Raw genomic sequence first — 13,515 nt, 5'->3', positions numbered from 1 at the left:
GAAGGAAGACATTTAGCACCAGTCTCTGCACACACACGCATACACATGTGCATGTGTGCGTGTGCACACACAGTTTGAAGGAATTGGTTTGTTCGCTTCCGTCAGTCACTCTTGCCATGGGAGGATACCCATACGTAATCCCATGTGGAGACATCTTGAAAGCCAGCATAAGCATCAGATCTGACTGTACTTCGTGAACAGACTCCAGAGTGATAAGAAACACATTGGTGTTCTCTGGAGTTTTGTGACAGCAGTACAAATGAATTAAGTAAATGTATAAGCCATAAGGCGTCTAGACAGTATTATTCAGCACTAGAGAGAAGTGATCTCGCAAGGTAAGACAGCACACACAGAAGCATGAATTGTGTGGCACCAGGAGACCAAAGCCAACTGGAAAAAACTGCTGAGAGATTTCAAACATAATGTATGGAAGAAGAGACGGAACTATGGAGGAAACAGATTAGTGATGGTTGGGAAAGGGAAGGGGACCAAGCAGAAAAGGGGTTGTTCTGGGACAGTGACAGTGCGCTACATGATTCTCACACTTGTTAAAGCTCTTCACCAAGTAGCCTCTCCTGTAAACCATGGCCTCTAGGTAATGAAGTAAGATATAGCAATGAGGGAAAGCAAACCTACCTTCATGGTGCCCAGGAGGCTGTGCCTGTGTGTGAAGAGGAGCATATGGGAATTCCCAGCACTGCGTGTGCGTGCCTGTGTGTAGGCCAGAGTCGGCTTCCAGCACTGTCTCTCAGGAATGGTCCACCTTTTTACAAAGTGGAATCTCTCACTGGAACCCGGGGATCACCAGAGAGGCTAGGCTAGCATCATAGATCACTGTACACCACCACACCTGGCCTTTTGTGATATAAATGCAGATGTCCCTCGTGGGAGTGGGTTCTCTCCTGCCACGATGGTCTCAGGGATCAAATTCAGGTCATTAAGCTTGGCAGCTGAAGCCTTTGCCAACTGAGCCCACGAGCTTTTAAGTAACGACCTGACTCACTTTGTAAAGGCCTTTCCCCCCTTTAGTGCTATCAAACTGGCAATTAAGTTTCAGCATACAAATGCCAGGAGATAAGTTCATAAAGGGGGCTAAGGAAAGGTGCTGAGGAGAATATGCGGGAACAAAAGACGAGAACGTTTTTCACAACGGAGCAAGTATAGCTGCTGGGAGACTGCAGCCCAGGGACTGGCTTTGGAAGGTGCAAGCTTTGGCCATGGAAGGTATGTTAAGTTACCACTTAGGGGGAGCTGGAGAGTTGAGATGCAGGAGTCGGGGGACACCGACAGGAGTGGGTTGGAAGTGTAGTTGAGAAAGCTCAACATGGCGGGGACTGAGGGAGACGGAAGAGAAGACAGGCAGCACTGAGTCCTGGGTGGCGGCAGCAGAGGCAGGAAGTAGGCTTGTTCTTTAGGGCTTGTGCCCAGGATGGGGCTCACTTAGGCCATTTGCTGGTTGTCTATTTGGATACCAGAGTAGGGTAGGGAGGAGACCCCACAATGAAAGGGAAAGTTGGCAAAGACCATAGGGCAGCACAGGCTATGGAGAAGACAGGGTCTGGTGGGGAGACAGGCGGCAGAACTCTGGGGTCTGAATCATCAGTTTGGTCTCCACCAGTGGCCAGTGGGAACTGGGAACCTTACCTTACCAGGCTCGTTGACTGATAGTGAAAAACCCTCGAACCAGCCAAATGGGAAAGGGTAGGGTCTTATTGAAACCCCTCAGTTTCATTTCAAGAGCTTGATTTAGTTCCAAATAAGGTTGGTTCATGCACTGTAAGTGTTGGATGGGTCTGAAGTCTTCCAGAGCCTGCCCATTTCCTTCTTACCTACCCACCTCCATCTTCTGCCTCAGATTCAGCCCCCCGCCCCCCTGTGTCATGTCCTTTATTTATGATCTACATTGAGGTCCATCATCCATGGTTACTAGACGGTGGTATGTTACTTCTTCACCTAATGAGGTAGGCTTCTGCTGGGCACAACCCTCCCTTCCTATCTTCCTTACTGAGCGATGGTTTGCACAGGAAATGGCAGGAGAGATGCTTGATTATTTTCTTTCACTAAACAGCTATGGAACCAATAAATCAGTCCACTGAAATATTTAATAGGGAATAAAACGTTTAACTAAGACTTTGATTTACTTTTCTTGTATGTGTATGTATGTGCACATGCGTGTTTGAGCACACGTCCGCCATAGCGCGTGTGTGGAGATCAGGGGACAACTTGCGGAAGTCGGTTCTCTCCCCCCATCATGGGCATCAGGTGGTTGGGCTTGGTAGCAGACGCCTCTCTATCCATGGAGCCATTTCCTTGGTCCAAAGTTCATTTTTAAAAGACTCAAGAAGCTATGGGCTTTGAAGTGTTGTAACTCATTGTAAGTTTATCCTGATAGGTGTTTCAAGATCTTTTAAATTGTCTTCTCCATGACAGTTACTACTCTCGGAAGTTACCAAACTGGCTCACAGGAGGCCAGGGAGAGAATTAGGCTCTCTTCAGATCCACATTTATCACCCCCAAGCAGCCCATCCTCTGTATAAAAGCAGAGGGAGGACATTTTGACAGGACTCAGAAAGCTACCATTTTGAAGCCAGGACTTGGGGTCTCAAATTCAGTTTTACAAAATGAGAAGAGTATTATTTCTATTTTTCAAGGTTATCTTGGAGAAAATTTCATCTACAACACTCGAATGTGTCACAAATGTGTTAACAGTCACAGGTTTGACTGTGGAAGATGATATATTTGAAACAATTATTTGAAAGTGAGGGTAGAACGATGCTTTGAGAACCCACAGGAAAAACAAATTCTTAGTTTCTAGGTTGCAGAGCCCTACCAGGACAGACTTGGGCAGATCTGAACTTGAGATCAGAGGGATTTTGGAGAATGCCTAAGGCTCTGAAGTTGTGTAGATGTGTACATATGGTTACACTTCTTCCCGGAGAAACGGTCCAAGACTTTTACTAGAGTTTAGAAGGCACTACGTGTGGGCTGGGTGTGGTGGCACACATCTGTAACCCTAGCACTTGGGAGGCAGAGCCAAGAGGGTCCATCATGAACTTGAAGGCAATATGGGTTAGAGTGAGTTCTTAGCCAGCCAGGGCTACTTAAAAGAAAGACTGTCTTAGAAAACCATTTTGTACACTTAAATAAAGTGGCCTGATGCGACCATAAAAATTCATGGTCAACTCTGTTCCCTTCAAACATCTGGACACAGTGAGATGGTGCAGGTGAGGCCCAGGAACTTTTACTTTTTAAGACATCACAAATCGGTGGTGATGCCCAAACAGCCCAACAGAAACGCTGCTCCTGAGGATCGTTCACCTCATGGCACGACTGTTTTCTCCCCCGAGAAACCAAGCATCACTCCATTGCCACATCTAAACCACTTGCTTTTGTAACTCTGGAAGCTGAACAAAGCCACTGAGAGAAATTAAACTCCGAATGGGAACGTTAGGTAGACAGGACCACTGCCCTGTTTTCTGGTGTTGCAGATCACGATGCTGGGTAAGGCACACTTCTGAATCTGAATTTTCAAAGTGAGGAGGCTGAGATACTGATCTCCCAGTCTGGATTTAGCCACATTAATGAAGATGTTTGCTATTTGCTCTAGTTTCGCATCCAGGAGACAGCCATATGGTTGGCTGTCTGCAATACAATGGTGCCTTCTGATTACACCATGTCCTGCAAAGACCACATGGCTTGTAAGAATTACACTACGGCCATTTCTTATGCACCAACCAATCTCAGAAGGGTAATTAAAGGTGTGCACTATTTCCCCCCTTAGCTAAGCCCTCATGGTCCAGTGGACGGCCCCCCAAATAACCACCAGGCGAGAAGTGTTTTGGGTTATTATGTGTGTGCTTTTTTTTAATTGTATAATTCGTTTATACAAAGAAATCATTTGATTGATTTATTTACAGCCTTTTCCAATTTTCAGTTCCACTGGAGATATATTTCACATAATGGTTAACAATGACTTGAACTGATCACCAGTAAAACCCTGGGCTGACATGGGGCCTCTGTCCTTCTCCCCCCTTTAAAGAGCATGACCCCATTTCTAATGCAAACATTTTGCAGTGAAGAATCACGAGCTTTCTTGAATGAAGAAAACCAACCAGAATTAACCAAATTTCCAACATGCCGTGTGGCTTCTTCTCAAATTTAGCATTTGCAGGTATGAGAAACCAAAGCAAACAGAGTTCACATTCCCCCTGGCCTTCTCCAACTTCCTACATACCCTCAGGTCAGGCTGCTCCTAGCTCCGCTCCTCTGGTTCAGCCAGACAATTTTAGACAAGTTACTCTTTCCCTTCCCTTTACTATCCCAGTCTCCTGCCTTCTCTCTTGCTTTTCTGACAACACAAAAACTTCCACCCACCCTTCCTGTGGTTTCTTTCAGTAGTCTAGAATACACTAAGTCATTTCATGGGACTTTATCACCCTGACATGATACACTGTAAAAACTGCTGTTTTCTTAATTGGCTCAAACAATATGGCTTGGTTTCACTTGATAAAATTAATATGACACACACACACACACACACACACACACAAAATCAGGAGGAAAAACTTCAAGGATATGCCAATTTAAAAAGGCATCAACGTAAAAAAATAAAAGCAAATACTAAAAACTACTTTACAATAAAAAAAATTAAATAGTTGGCAGAATGAATGAATGGAGAAGGAGAACCGTGTGAGACTGACACGGTGTTCGTTCGTTCGTTCCAGTTGAGAAAAGGGGAAGACAACAGGCTTTATGCTTGTTCTCCAAGGAAGCAGCGCTCCCTGTAAATATGAAATATTTCAAACTCAGACCTCGCCCATGTAGACTGCAGGTGTCATTATTAAAATTCCGCACTCCACCTGAGCTCTAACAAAGAACGCTGACGGAACTTCAGCATTTGCAAGGTTTAAGCTTGGCAAACACTGGCATTTGGTGGAAAGTCACGGTCTACCAGCATGGACGACACTGGTTCTGCCACATTTCTTCTGATAAAAGCCACCATCCATGAAAACACCCCTTCAAAGTCTTCACTCTAACAGTAACCTGTGTATCTTTAGCTGCCATTAACAACAACGACAATGACGACAATGCAGACGAGGACGTGGGGGTTCGGGGGGGAGGAAGGGAGAGGGAGAGGATGAGAGAGAGACCCAATCCATGGACATATTACATCTGGTACAGAGTAGCCCTCGACGCTCCCGTTACAAGAAAACTGTACACATTTATAAATAAACAGCTCCCACCGGGGAACACACACACTCATACCAAAGTCTCTTTCTTTTTGCCACCCAACTGCGCCTTGTCCCTTGCTCTTCGCAGGCCATGCTGAGGCCGATGTGCCTTTGCGTTCCTGGTGTCCTCCGAGGTCTGTACACTCGAGCCACACTCCAGCACACTTTCATGGTCTACCTGCATAACACCAGGAAGCACGCATGACCGTCGCTGGGCTCTGAGATTCCCAGCAGAAGGGTTGTTCTCCTCACACTCTTCGTGCAGGTCTGGCAAGCCCTGCAGCTCGAGGGGGCTGGCGGCCCGCTGGAAAGGGGCGATGGCCGAGCGAATGCAGTTGAACCACTGCTGCTTGTGGAACACATCGTTGGCTTGCAGTGTGTGGGACTGGCCTGGAGAAGGGTCCTGGAAGCGCACTCTAAAGATATTTTTAGCTGAAGGGAGGAAAGAAGAAATCAAGACTAAGAAGGTGGTCATGAAGTCTTAAGCAGAGTTCCAGCACTTACGACTAGACATACACTGTCCAGACAGCTGCTGGCCGGAGTCCCTGACCAACTCATGCTGTGCCAGGCACGACTAGGGAACAGTCTGCTTTCCAAGTTCTAAGGGTTGACTCTAATCTCATTTAGGGATGTTTGTTTCTTCTCTTCAGTGTTGGTTTTCAAGATGGGGTCTCATTCTGAAGCCCAGGTTAGCTTCAAATGTGTGGTCACTCTGCTTCACCCCTTTCCTCCCGGGCTAATCTGGCTCCCTTGAGTAAACTACCCTAGAGTGCGCCCTTACCTTTGTCTGAGTTGCCAAAGGCTCCTCGGAAGGAGCCGCCCATGCGCACATCCCCGTCCTGCAGGTCTTCCAGCACCAGCTCCTGCACTGGGATGGGCTGGCGGTAAACCTGGTAGGAGTGGCGCTCATTTCGGGTGACAGGCCGAGTCAAAACCAAGATGTCTTGAAATAAGAAAATGTACAGTTTCTGCAGAAATGAAGGGGAAAAAAACACCCAAAAGTTCTTAAATAAGGGGTTTAATTGCTGAAGTAAATTTGACATTAGACTTTGATTCTAAGTTCTTTATAAATGGCATAAAACAGTGATCTCATGGCTTTGATGTGGAGCAGTGAAGCTCAGGCCACCCAAAGCTCTTCTCTCTCTCCTGTCTGGCCACAGGCCAGCGTTAGGCAACAGCTGAGTAAATGCCATGGATCCGGAAGACCCGGCGTCAGCAGACTATGCACTGCAGCTTCCACAGGGAGACCTGTGCGAGCTGCTACACAGGGCACGGTTCCGCTGTGTCTACAGGTCCAAGCCTTCACAGAACAGTTAGGCTCTGTGACAGAAATCAGATAGGCTGCATTTCAACTTTCTCTTAAACAACCCCGACTTACAAATGGAGCTGTTGGAAAGCGCACAGAAACCAGAAATAGCATTCCCGACTCCTTAATTCCAGAAGGTTCTTTTGTAATGAATATTTAAAAAAATAAAGTTGCTCTTATTTACGCTGTAAAACGTGAGTGGTACTGGAACCTCTGGCCCTGCTACCAGACACCATCCCCAAGGCAAGAGCTCATGAGACGGGAGCCAGCCACAGGCAGGCCTATGGATCGCGAGCAGAAAGGACGACTGCTAGTGGAGAGGTTTAAGTCTTCTTTGCTGGTCACACAGACAAGCATTAATCTGCTGTTGCAGGCTGCAGGCTCATTTTTAACAACTGCCTCATCGTTTATTCGCAGGACTTGAGGTAGGAATGGGAAGCAGTGGTTTCCCTTCAGTTCGTGTGGAAACTCACATGGCCACTTTTATTCTTCAGCTCCCCATGACACAGCAGCACCTTGCTCGCCTCGATCCTGGGGTCCTTCTGCTTCTCATCCAGGTACTCCAGTTTGTCGATGTAATACTGACACTCGGATTCGCCTTTCTTCAAGTTGATATCAGAAAGAACTTCTTGTATTATTAAAATCTAGAAATGATGAAGACAGAAGGGTAAGGCCAGATGGAGCAGCTGCAGCCTATCTGCCCATCCTCCTTCCCCCTCCCTGCCTTCCTCCTGAGCGACCTCACACAGAAGGACAGAATCTAAAGCTCGAATGGACTCAGAGTCACCCAGCCCGTCTCTTCACTATACCTGTGAACAGCCATACTGGGTGACTAGCTCAGGGCTGCCAGCCAGTGGAAAGAACTAGATAAAAACCCAGTCTTTTGATGATGTGAGATTTAAAAGTACCACTGTATGCTTTTCTAAGGTCACCCATGATAAACTTGCAAGACCCTTTATGGGTTCACTTACTGCTTTCTCCAGAAGCTGAACATCGAGGTGGTCTTTGGGCGTATGTCTAAGGATTTCTTTTAACAGCAAGGGGTACTTGACGAGGCGACTTCGAGGAATATCTAGGAAACTCCAAAGATCTAGCTTTCGACTGAAGGGAGACTCCAGACAGCGCTGGAGGAAGTCTTGGACTCGTGGGTCCTGTTTCTTCTGATCCAGAAGAGCCTTGGCCGCCAGCTGGTTGCTACAGTAGCCTCTGTAGGCGTTCAGGCCTGGTAACTGGGGTGCAAAGACAGAGCATGACGCATCCTGACGTGACCGGGTGCACAGTAAGCCATGAGCACAAACCACAAGACAGCCTGACCCCACGTGTGTAACCGGCTGTGGAGTTCTCCTGGCTCAACTGAGGTCTCGTGGCCTCACTAAGACATTATTATCTGTGCTGCTTCTATCATATGTCACACCCTGACGCTGTGGGCCTGTGCGTTCTCTTGTCTGAGGTCATAAACACAGAAATGGCCTTCATTACCGAGTCCCCAGGAATCCTTCAACAGGGCCTGGCATACAGCAAGTCTTCAAGCATTTATTTACATGAAGACTGCATCAGATGCTAAGTACCATAGCACCATGGACAGTCTGCTGAAGCAGGGACATTATTTGCAAGCAGATCTGTAACACAATACAGTTCTGTATTTTTTTACAAGACTGTAAGTTCTTATCATCATAACTTTGCTGGACTTTAATGTTTCATTGCTCTTAGAGACTGGTGGCAGATAAGGCTGGTGTGAGTGACACTGTAGGCCGCAGCACTGCTGGTTACACAGGATGACTTACTCACGTACCCAATTCACGAGAATGTGACCGATCTGTTCCACGGTCCCGTCAGGCTTGGTTGCTTCTCCTATTCTTGCTAACAGATCTGAGGGCACAAGAGAGAGAGAGCAGTGACACACTGACAGGAGAGGACTGGCGAGAGTGATATCATCGTTAATGTAAAATGATTGTTCGTGCTTTTGAGACAAATGGAAAGGAAGGGTAAAACTGACCTTCGTGTAGAGGGATGTAAGCATCCAGGTCTCCAAATATATGTGTGAGCTCCTCTTCTGACATGATGGACAGCTTTAACATGGGGTCATGGTAGGCCTGTCAGAGGGAAGAGACACATCACGCAGAGAACGAGCAGGGGAAACACTTGGGCAAACTGTCCTTGAGCACACCCTCGTAAGTACATATCGAGGACACAGCTTTTGGAGAAATGCTGTAATTTATGCTCACGCCTAAAAGTTTACTAATGGTCACACTTGAAAAGCTGTGTTTCAGTCTCAAGCCTAAGATGTAGTCATCAGTAAACCTCCTCTGCTTTCTACTTCCAAGGTTAGGGAGGCTCCCTTTAGAAGCTGTGAGACGTCATCTGTAAGGCTGGCACACGGTGAGCGACTACTGACCTTTCTAGCGAGCTTGAGATCCTCGATTAAGTCCTGTTCTCCTCGGGACAATTCATATATTGCCTAAAACATCCAGTAACAACACAGGTCAGACATGAAGTTCATGTAATTGACATTTGCAGTGCCTAATTAAGAGACTTGGTCTGAAAATTCTAATTCAGGATGGAATCTAAAGTAAGCTTGCAACCTTTTTCTATCATTTGACCCACTAGAGTTGCTGAATCTGACGACCACCACCACCCATTATGAATTGTTATAGACTGGGTGGCTGGGAATAGTTGCTCAAATAAAAACAATCAGGTGTTAGTTTCCTATTCCTCTGGCAAGATATAAATTTTCAAACTTTTTTTTTCTCTCTCAGTATAACTCAATAAATACTGTTCGGGTACTTGGGTACTGAGTGCTGCGTACCTCCTGTCGTTTGATCTCTCGAGTGGTCAAGGACTCCTTCATACTGATGTCTAGCATCTCCGACCATAGTGCACTGCTTCTTCTCTTGGTGGGTGTGGGGACTGTGGCCCTGCTGAATGACTTCTGGGTAGAGGCTGGAGATCTGTGGTCACCACGAAGGGTAAAGGACTAGAGAGGCAAACCAAGGAGATGGTGAGATTTGGAGGCTGCAATAATTACCTACATTTAAACAATGCATCCTAAAAAATTAAGCCACATTTCTGAAGATTTCTCAATGTATAAAGCAATCATTTAAGTTTAATCTAACAGTATAAATACTCAGTAACTCCAGTTAGTTGTGGGGAATGTAGATGAGAGGAGGAGCCTTTGACACAGGATCCAAATGAACACGGCTTGTACAAACACTACCCGTAAAGCATTCCCCACTCAGATCCCCAAACCAAACACCATGTCTAACAACGCAAACATGTTTGTACAGCTCAAAGGAGACAAATCTCCAGCGTCTATAAAACATGCCCTAATGCATCCCTCCCGCTCTCACCTGTATGGTCTGACCAAAGCGCCTGACTGCTCCATTTCTTACGGGAGAGATTAAGTTTGCCAAGGATGTGACCCGACCTAGGGGCCGAACTCTTTTATTGCTTGGCTCCTGGGAAAACAAAACCAGATTATAATAAATATGGGTTGAGGTGTAACGATTTCATACAAGCCCAGACAACGTTAAACCTCTTACCAAACAGTGTTCGTAGCAGACAGGGAACTACAAAAATGATTGTTGTTCTTCATGCTAAACTAGAACAATACCAAATAACAACAGCTTAAGAAAACCAATGTTTCGTCTCTGTCCCAGTATTGTGTATTTCCTTAACTACTTCAGTTGGAGAATAACCTTTAAGCATGTCCAATACTGAAATGGGTCAAGAAATGGGCAGAGGGGAGATTCAAAGGACTCCTTGGTTCTGACAGGCCTAGAACCCGGGCTCTAGATCTTGTGATGGCACAGCCAGGGCCTCTCCTGTCAGGGCTCAGAACCAGTACAGCTTTGAAAACAGCAATAGCCTAGCAAAGGAGCACTTAGCATCCTTGGGTCTCAGAGCTTCACAGAGCTGGTATGAGCTACACAGGACACACAGTTCCTGAAACGAAGAACTCCAAGTCAAGTGCATCCACAAGGGGAGTGCACACTGTGTGCACTTGGTGCACGTGATAAGATGTGAGGTAAATGATGAGGGTTGGAAGGATATATAACTTAATATTGCATTAGAGACCACCCAAGCTGGGTAGGGGTGCACACCTCTAATCCCAACACTTGGGAGGCAGAGTCAGGTAGATCTCTTTGAGTTCAAGGCAAAAGGCAAACCAGGATTACATAGAGAAACCCTACCTCAAAAAGAGATCACCATTAAATTAAAAAGTAACAGAAAAATATGCTTTCCCCTAAAAATTCTGACAAGACCAAAATTACTTTAAAAGAGAAGGGCAAGGGCACCAAATAAAAATAACCCTCATATAATTTAAGAACAAAGTGGGAAAAAATGACAAAATTAAGTAGAAGCTTCAATGAGTCCAACAGCCCAGAAAGCTTCTGAGCTCCTGATTGTGTGTGTGTGTGCGTACACACACCCACACACCCACCAGGAAGGACTGGTGATGACTGAAGACTTCAAAGAGAATCCAAAACTTTGGAGGCTTTAAGAACAGAGTTATAAACCACTCCCTCCATCCTCCAACTAACTAACTGGGAAGCAAAACTTAAACTATAAACCACAATGAGCTGACCAAGAAGCCTTGAGACACGCAGTAAAATGGCAGATGCTGTCTGACGAGGGCACATGTGAGTGCCTCCAGCACACATCTGTGCAGACTGAGTGACACACCCGTGTGCAGGGGCAGCTTGGGGCATTCCTTTCCATTTAGTAAAGACAGCACAAAGCGTCTCCAGTGAATGGAGATAGAATTACCTCACGAAGCAAGCCTTGCAGCATGAACTAGACACAGAGCAGCTGCCTGACTCTTGTGCTTCGGAAACAGAGGTTGGCACCTCTTCCCTGTTCAAAGCACACAAGTTTCACTTCCCAGTAAATTACCAAATATTTAATATCCATTTGAAGGTCTTTAGAAAGGTGCACTGCCCAGTGAGTTAGAAAGTAAAAGTCAGGGTACCTAATATAGTGTGTACACTTGGCAGGTTAAACCGAGGCTTGGCAACAGTTCCAGGCCAGCCTGATCTAGCCTGGGCTACCCAGTGTGAGTTGAGAAAAGCAAAACCAAACCAAACCAAAAACTAAACTAAACCAAACCAAAATATACAAACAAAAATGGCTAACATGATAGCCGTTGGGAACTCCTTTTCAAATAATGAAAAAGGTAAAATGGCCTACTGTCAGTTTCAGGATACAGACAATGTAGAAGAAAAGATCATACTTTTCTTTTTGGCGGAGAAGTGAAACGGATTAGGCACTCAAGAGTCAGCAAAAAGGTAGGAGCAAAATCTGTTTCTTTGAGAATGTGCCTTACAATGTGAGCTATGTAAATTATAAGCAAAAGTGGTCCTTCTACAGGTCCAAGCGAACCACCCAGCTATCTGATGTACTATCTGATGTACTGAGGACATGAGCATCTGTATCATAAGGCTGTTGTTATACCCACATGCACCTCTCCTGGACAGGACTCAGTAGTGATATTTGGAGGTGATGAAAGTCCGCCCCACACTCCCCCGAAGGCTCCCCTCCCCCCTAATACCCCCTCCCCTGCCCCCACCATGCCAGGCCCAGCTTAATTCTGTAATGGTGGCAGGGGTGATTTGCTTAGAGTCCCTCCTAAAGACAAGCAGCAGATCTGGGAGAATAAACAACGAGTGCTAACAAGGCTCACCCTCAAGGAGCTTCCATTGCAGGGTGATGAGGGTCAGGGTTCACTTGGAAGGGGAAAGCCGCTCAGGAGGCTCTGCTGTTTGCTGAGTTAATCTTTAATCAGACTACGCGTCCATCACATGAGGGAATGAATCTGCCTAGCCCTGGGCTTCTCATGGTTCACCCCCACTAACTCTGTGTCCTAGGACATTGCCAGAGTATCTATAAGCAGAGTTAAGTCTACCTTAAAGCTTTACTGGGATGTATCTTATTGATAAACCCAGCAGCTGGATGAAACCCTTGGGGGAATTTAGCTTTTTGTAGCTTTTTTCCCCTAATGATGTCATTCACTACAGGGCATATTGTAGAGTCAATCGAATCATGGTACTTTTTTTTTTTTTATTCCTTTTGGATTGCTCATATATAATCTCTCACTTGGCAACAACTTTAAAAACAGGAAAACAAGAATAAAAAAAGTTTTTTTTCCCTTGAGAAAGATAAAGACGAGTTTTGATCACCAAGTATTCTCTTCTTTTACACTCAGGTCATTAGGGCTGTGTTACCAGTTCTGAAGCCAGGACTCCGTTCCTGGTTATTTGAATGCTCCAAGTAAAGGGACCAGGAAAACAGCCCATGTCTCATACTAACAAAAATGCACATCCTTGATGGCCTAAGAGATAGCTCCTTTGGGTATTTTCACTCACAGAATTGTATGAAGAAGCATTCTCTACCCAGACAATGCTTATTCATTTTATAACATGTAAGAAAAGTGAACCCAAACAAATAACAGAATTCAGTATCAACCCCCACACAAAGATGGCAGCCTATGCATGTAGAACAAACATTCCCTGAGGCATGTGATTAAACTGCTCATGTTTAATTAAAATGGACAATTACATATGTCTCCCCTTCCCCCCCAAAATCACCACTATCAAAAGATCTGGTAGGCTGAAACCATAACCATTTCTACCACGGAAGCGACCAGGCAGCAGGACACACCTCTGCACCAAACAACTCACAAATTACATAAAATTTCATAAAATAATTTTTTCATAAATGTTTATAAAGATTTGAGAAAGCCAAAACGACTTCAAGCAAAGCCAGGCAGGCAGAGGGTGAGTGTTCTGAACTCAAACCTCCCTTCGGAGGAAAAGAGGGCAAGCTTAAGTACGGGGAAAGCAAAGTGAACACGTATCCCAGGTCGGACTTTACTCACTTGTTCTTATTTCTCCTTCCTCCCTTAAACAGTCCACAAGACTTAGTAACAGCAGTTAGAAAAAAACCACAACCATACCGAACACGAGAAACGTTTACTCAGAG

General features: G+C 45.6%; 1 protein-coding gene across 2 annotated transcripts in view; it reads right to left on the bottom strand.

Moving 5' to 3' along the window:
* Positions 1-3,836: 3,836 nt before the first annotated feature.
* Net1 (neuroepithelial cell transforming 1) overlaps positions 3,837-13,515 on the bottom strand; it is a 29,139-nt gene continuing 19,460 nt past the window's right edge. For both annotated transcript variants that reach the window (NM_001440284.1, NM_001039023.2), the window contains 9 exon segments: positions 3,837-5,663; positions 6,013-6,199; positions 7,011-7,181; positions 7,509-7,766; positions 8,330-8,406; positions 8,534-8,630; positions 8,933-8,995; positions 9,344-9,511; positions 9,885-9,992. In NM_001440284.1, the coding sequence (NP_001427213.1) occupies positions 5,260-5,663; positions 6,013-6,199; positions 7,011-7,181; positions 7,509-7,766; positions 8,330-8,406; positions 8,534-8,630; positions 8,933-8,995; positions 9,344-9,511; positions 9,885-9,992 (1,533 nt within the window). In that variant the 3' untranslated portion in view covers positions 3,837-5,259.

Source organism: Rattus norvegicus, chromosome 17 (assembly GCF_021556685.1).
Source record: "Rattus norvegicus strain SHRSP/BbbUtx chromosome 17, alternate assembly SHRSP_T2T, whole genome shotgun sequence".
NCBI lineage: Eukaryota > Metazoa > Chordata > Mammalia > Rodentia > Muridae > Rattus > Rattus norvegicus.
The sequence above is the reverse complement of the archived record's forward strand: the minus strand, read 5'-3'. Positions and strand labels throughout refer to the sequence as shown.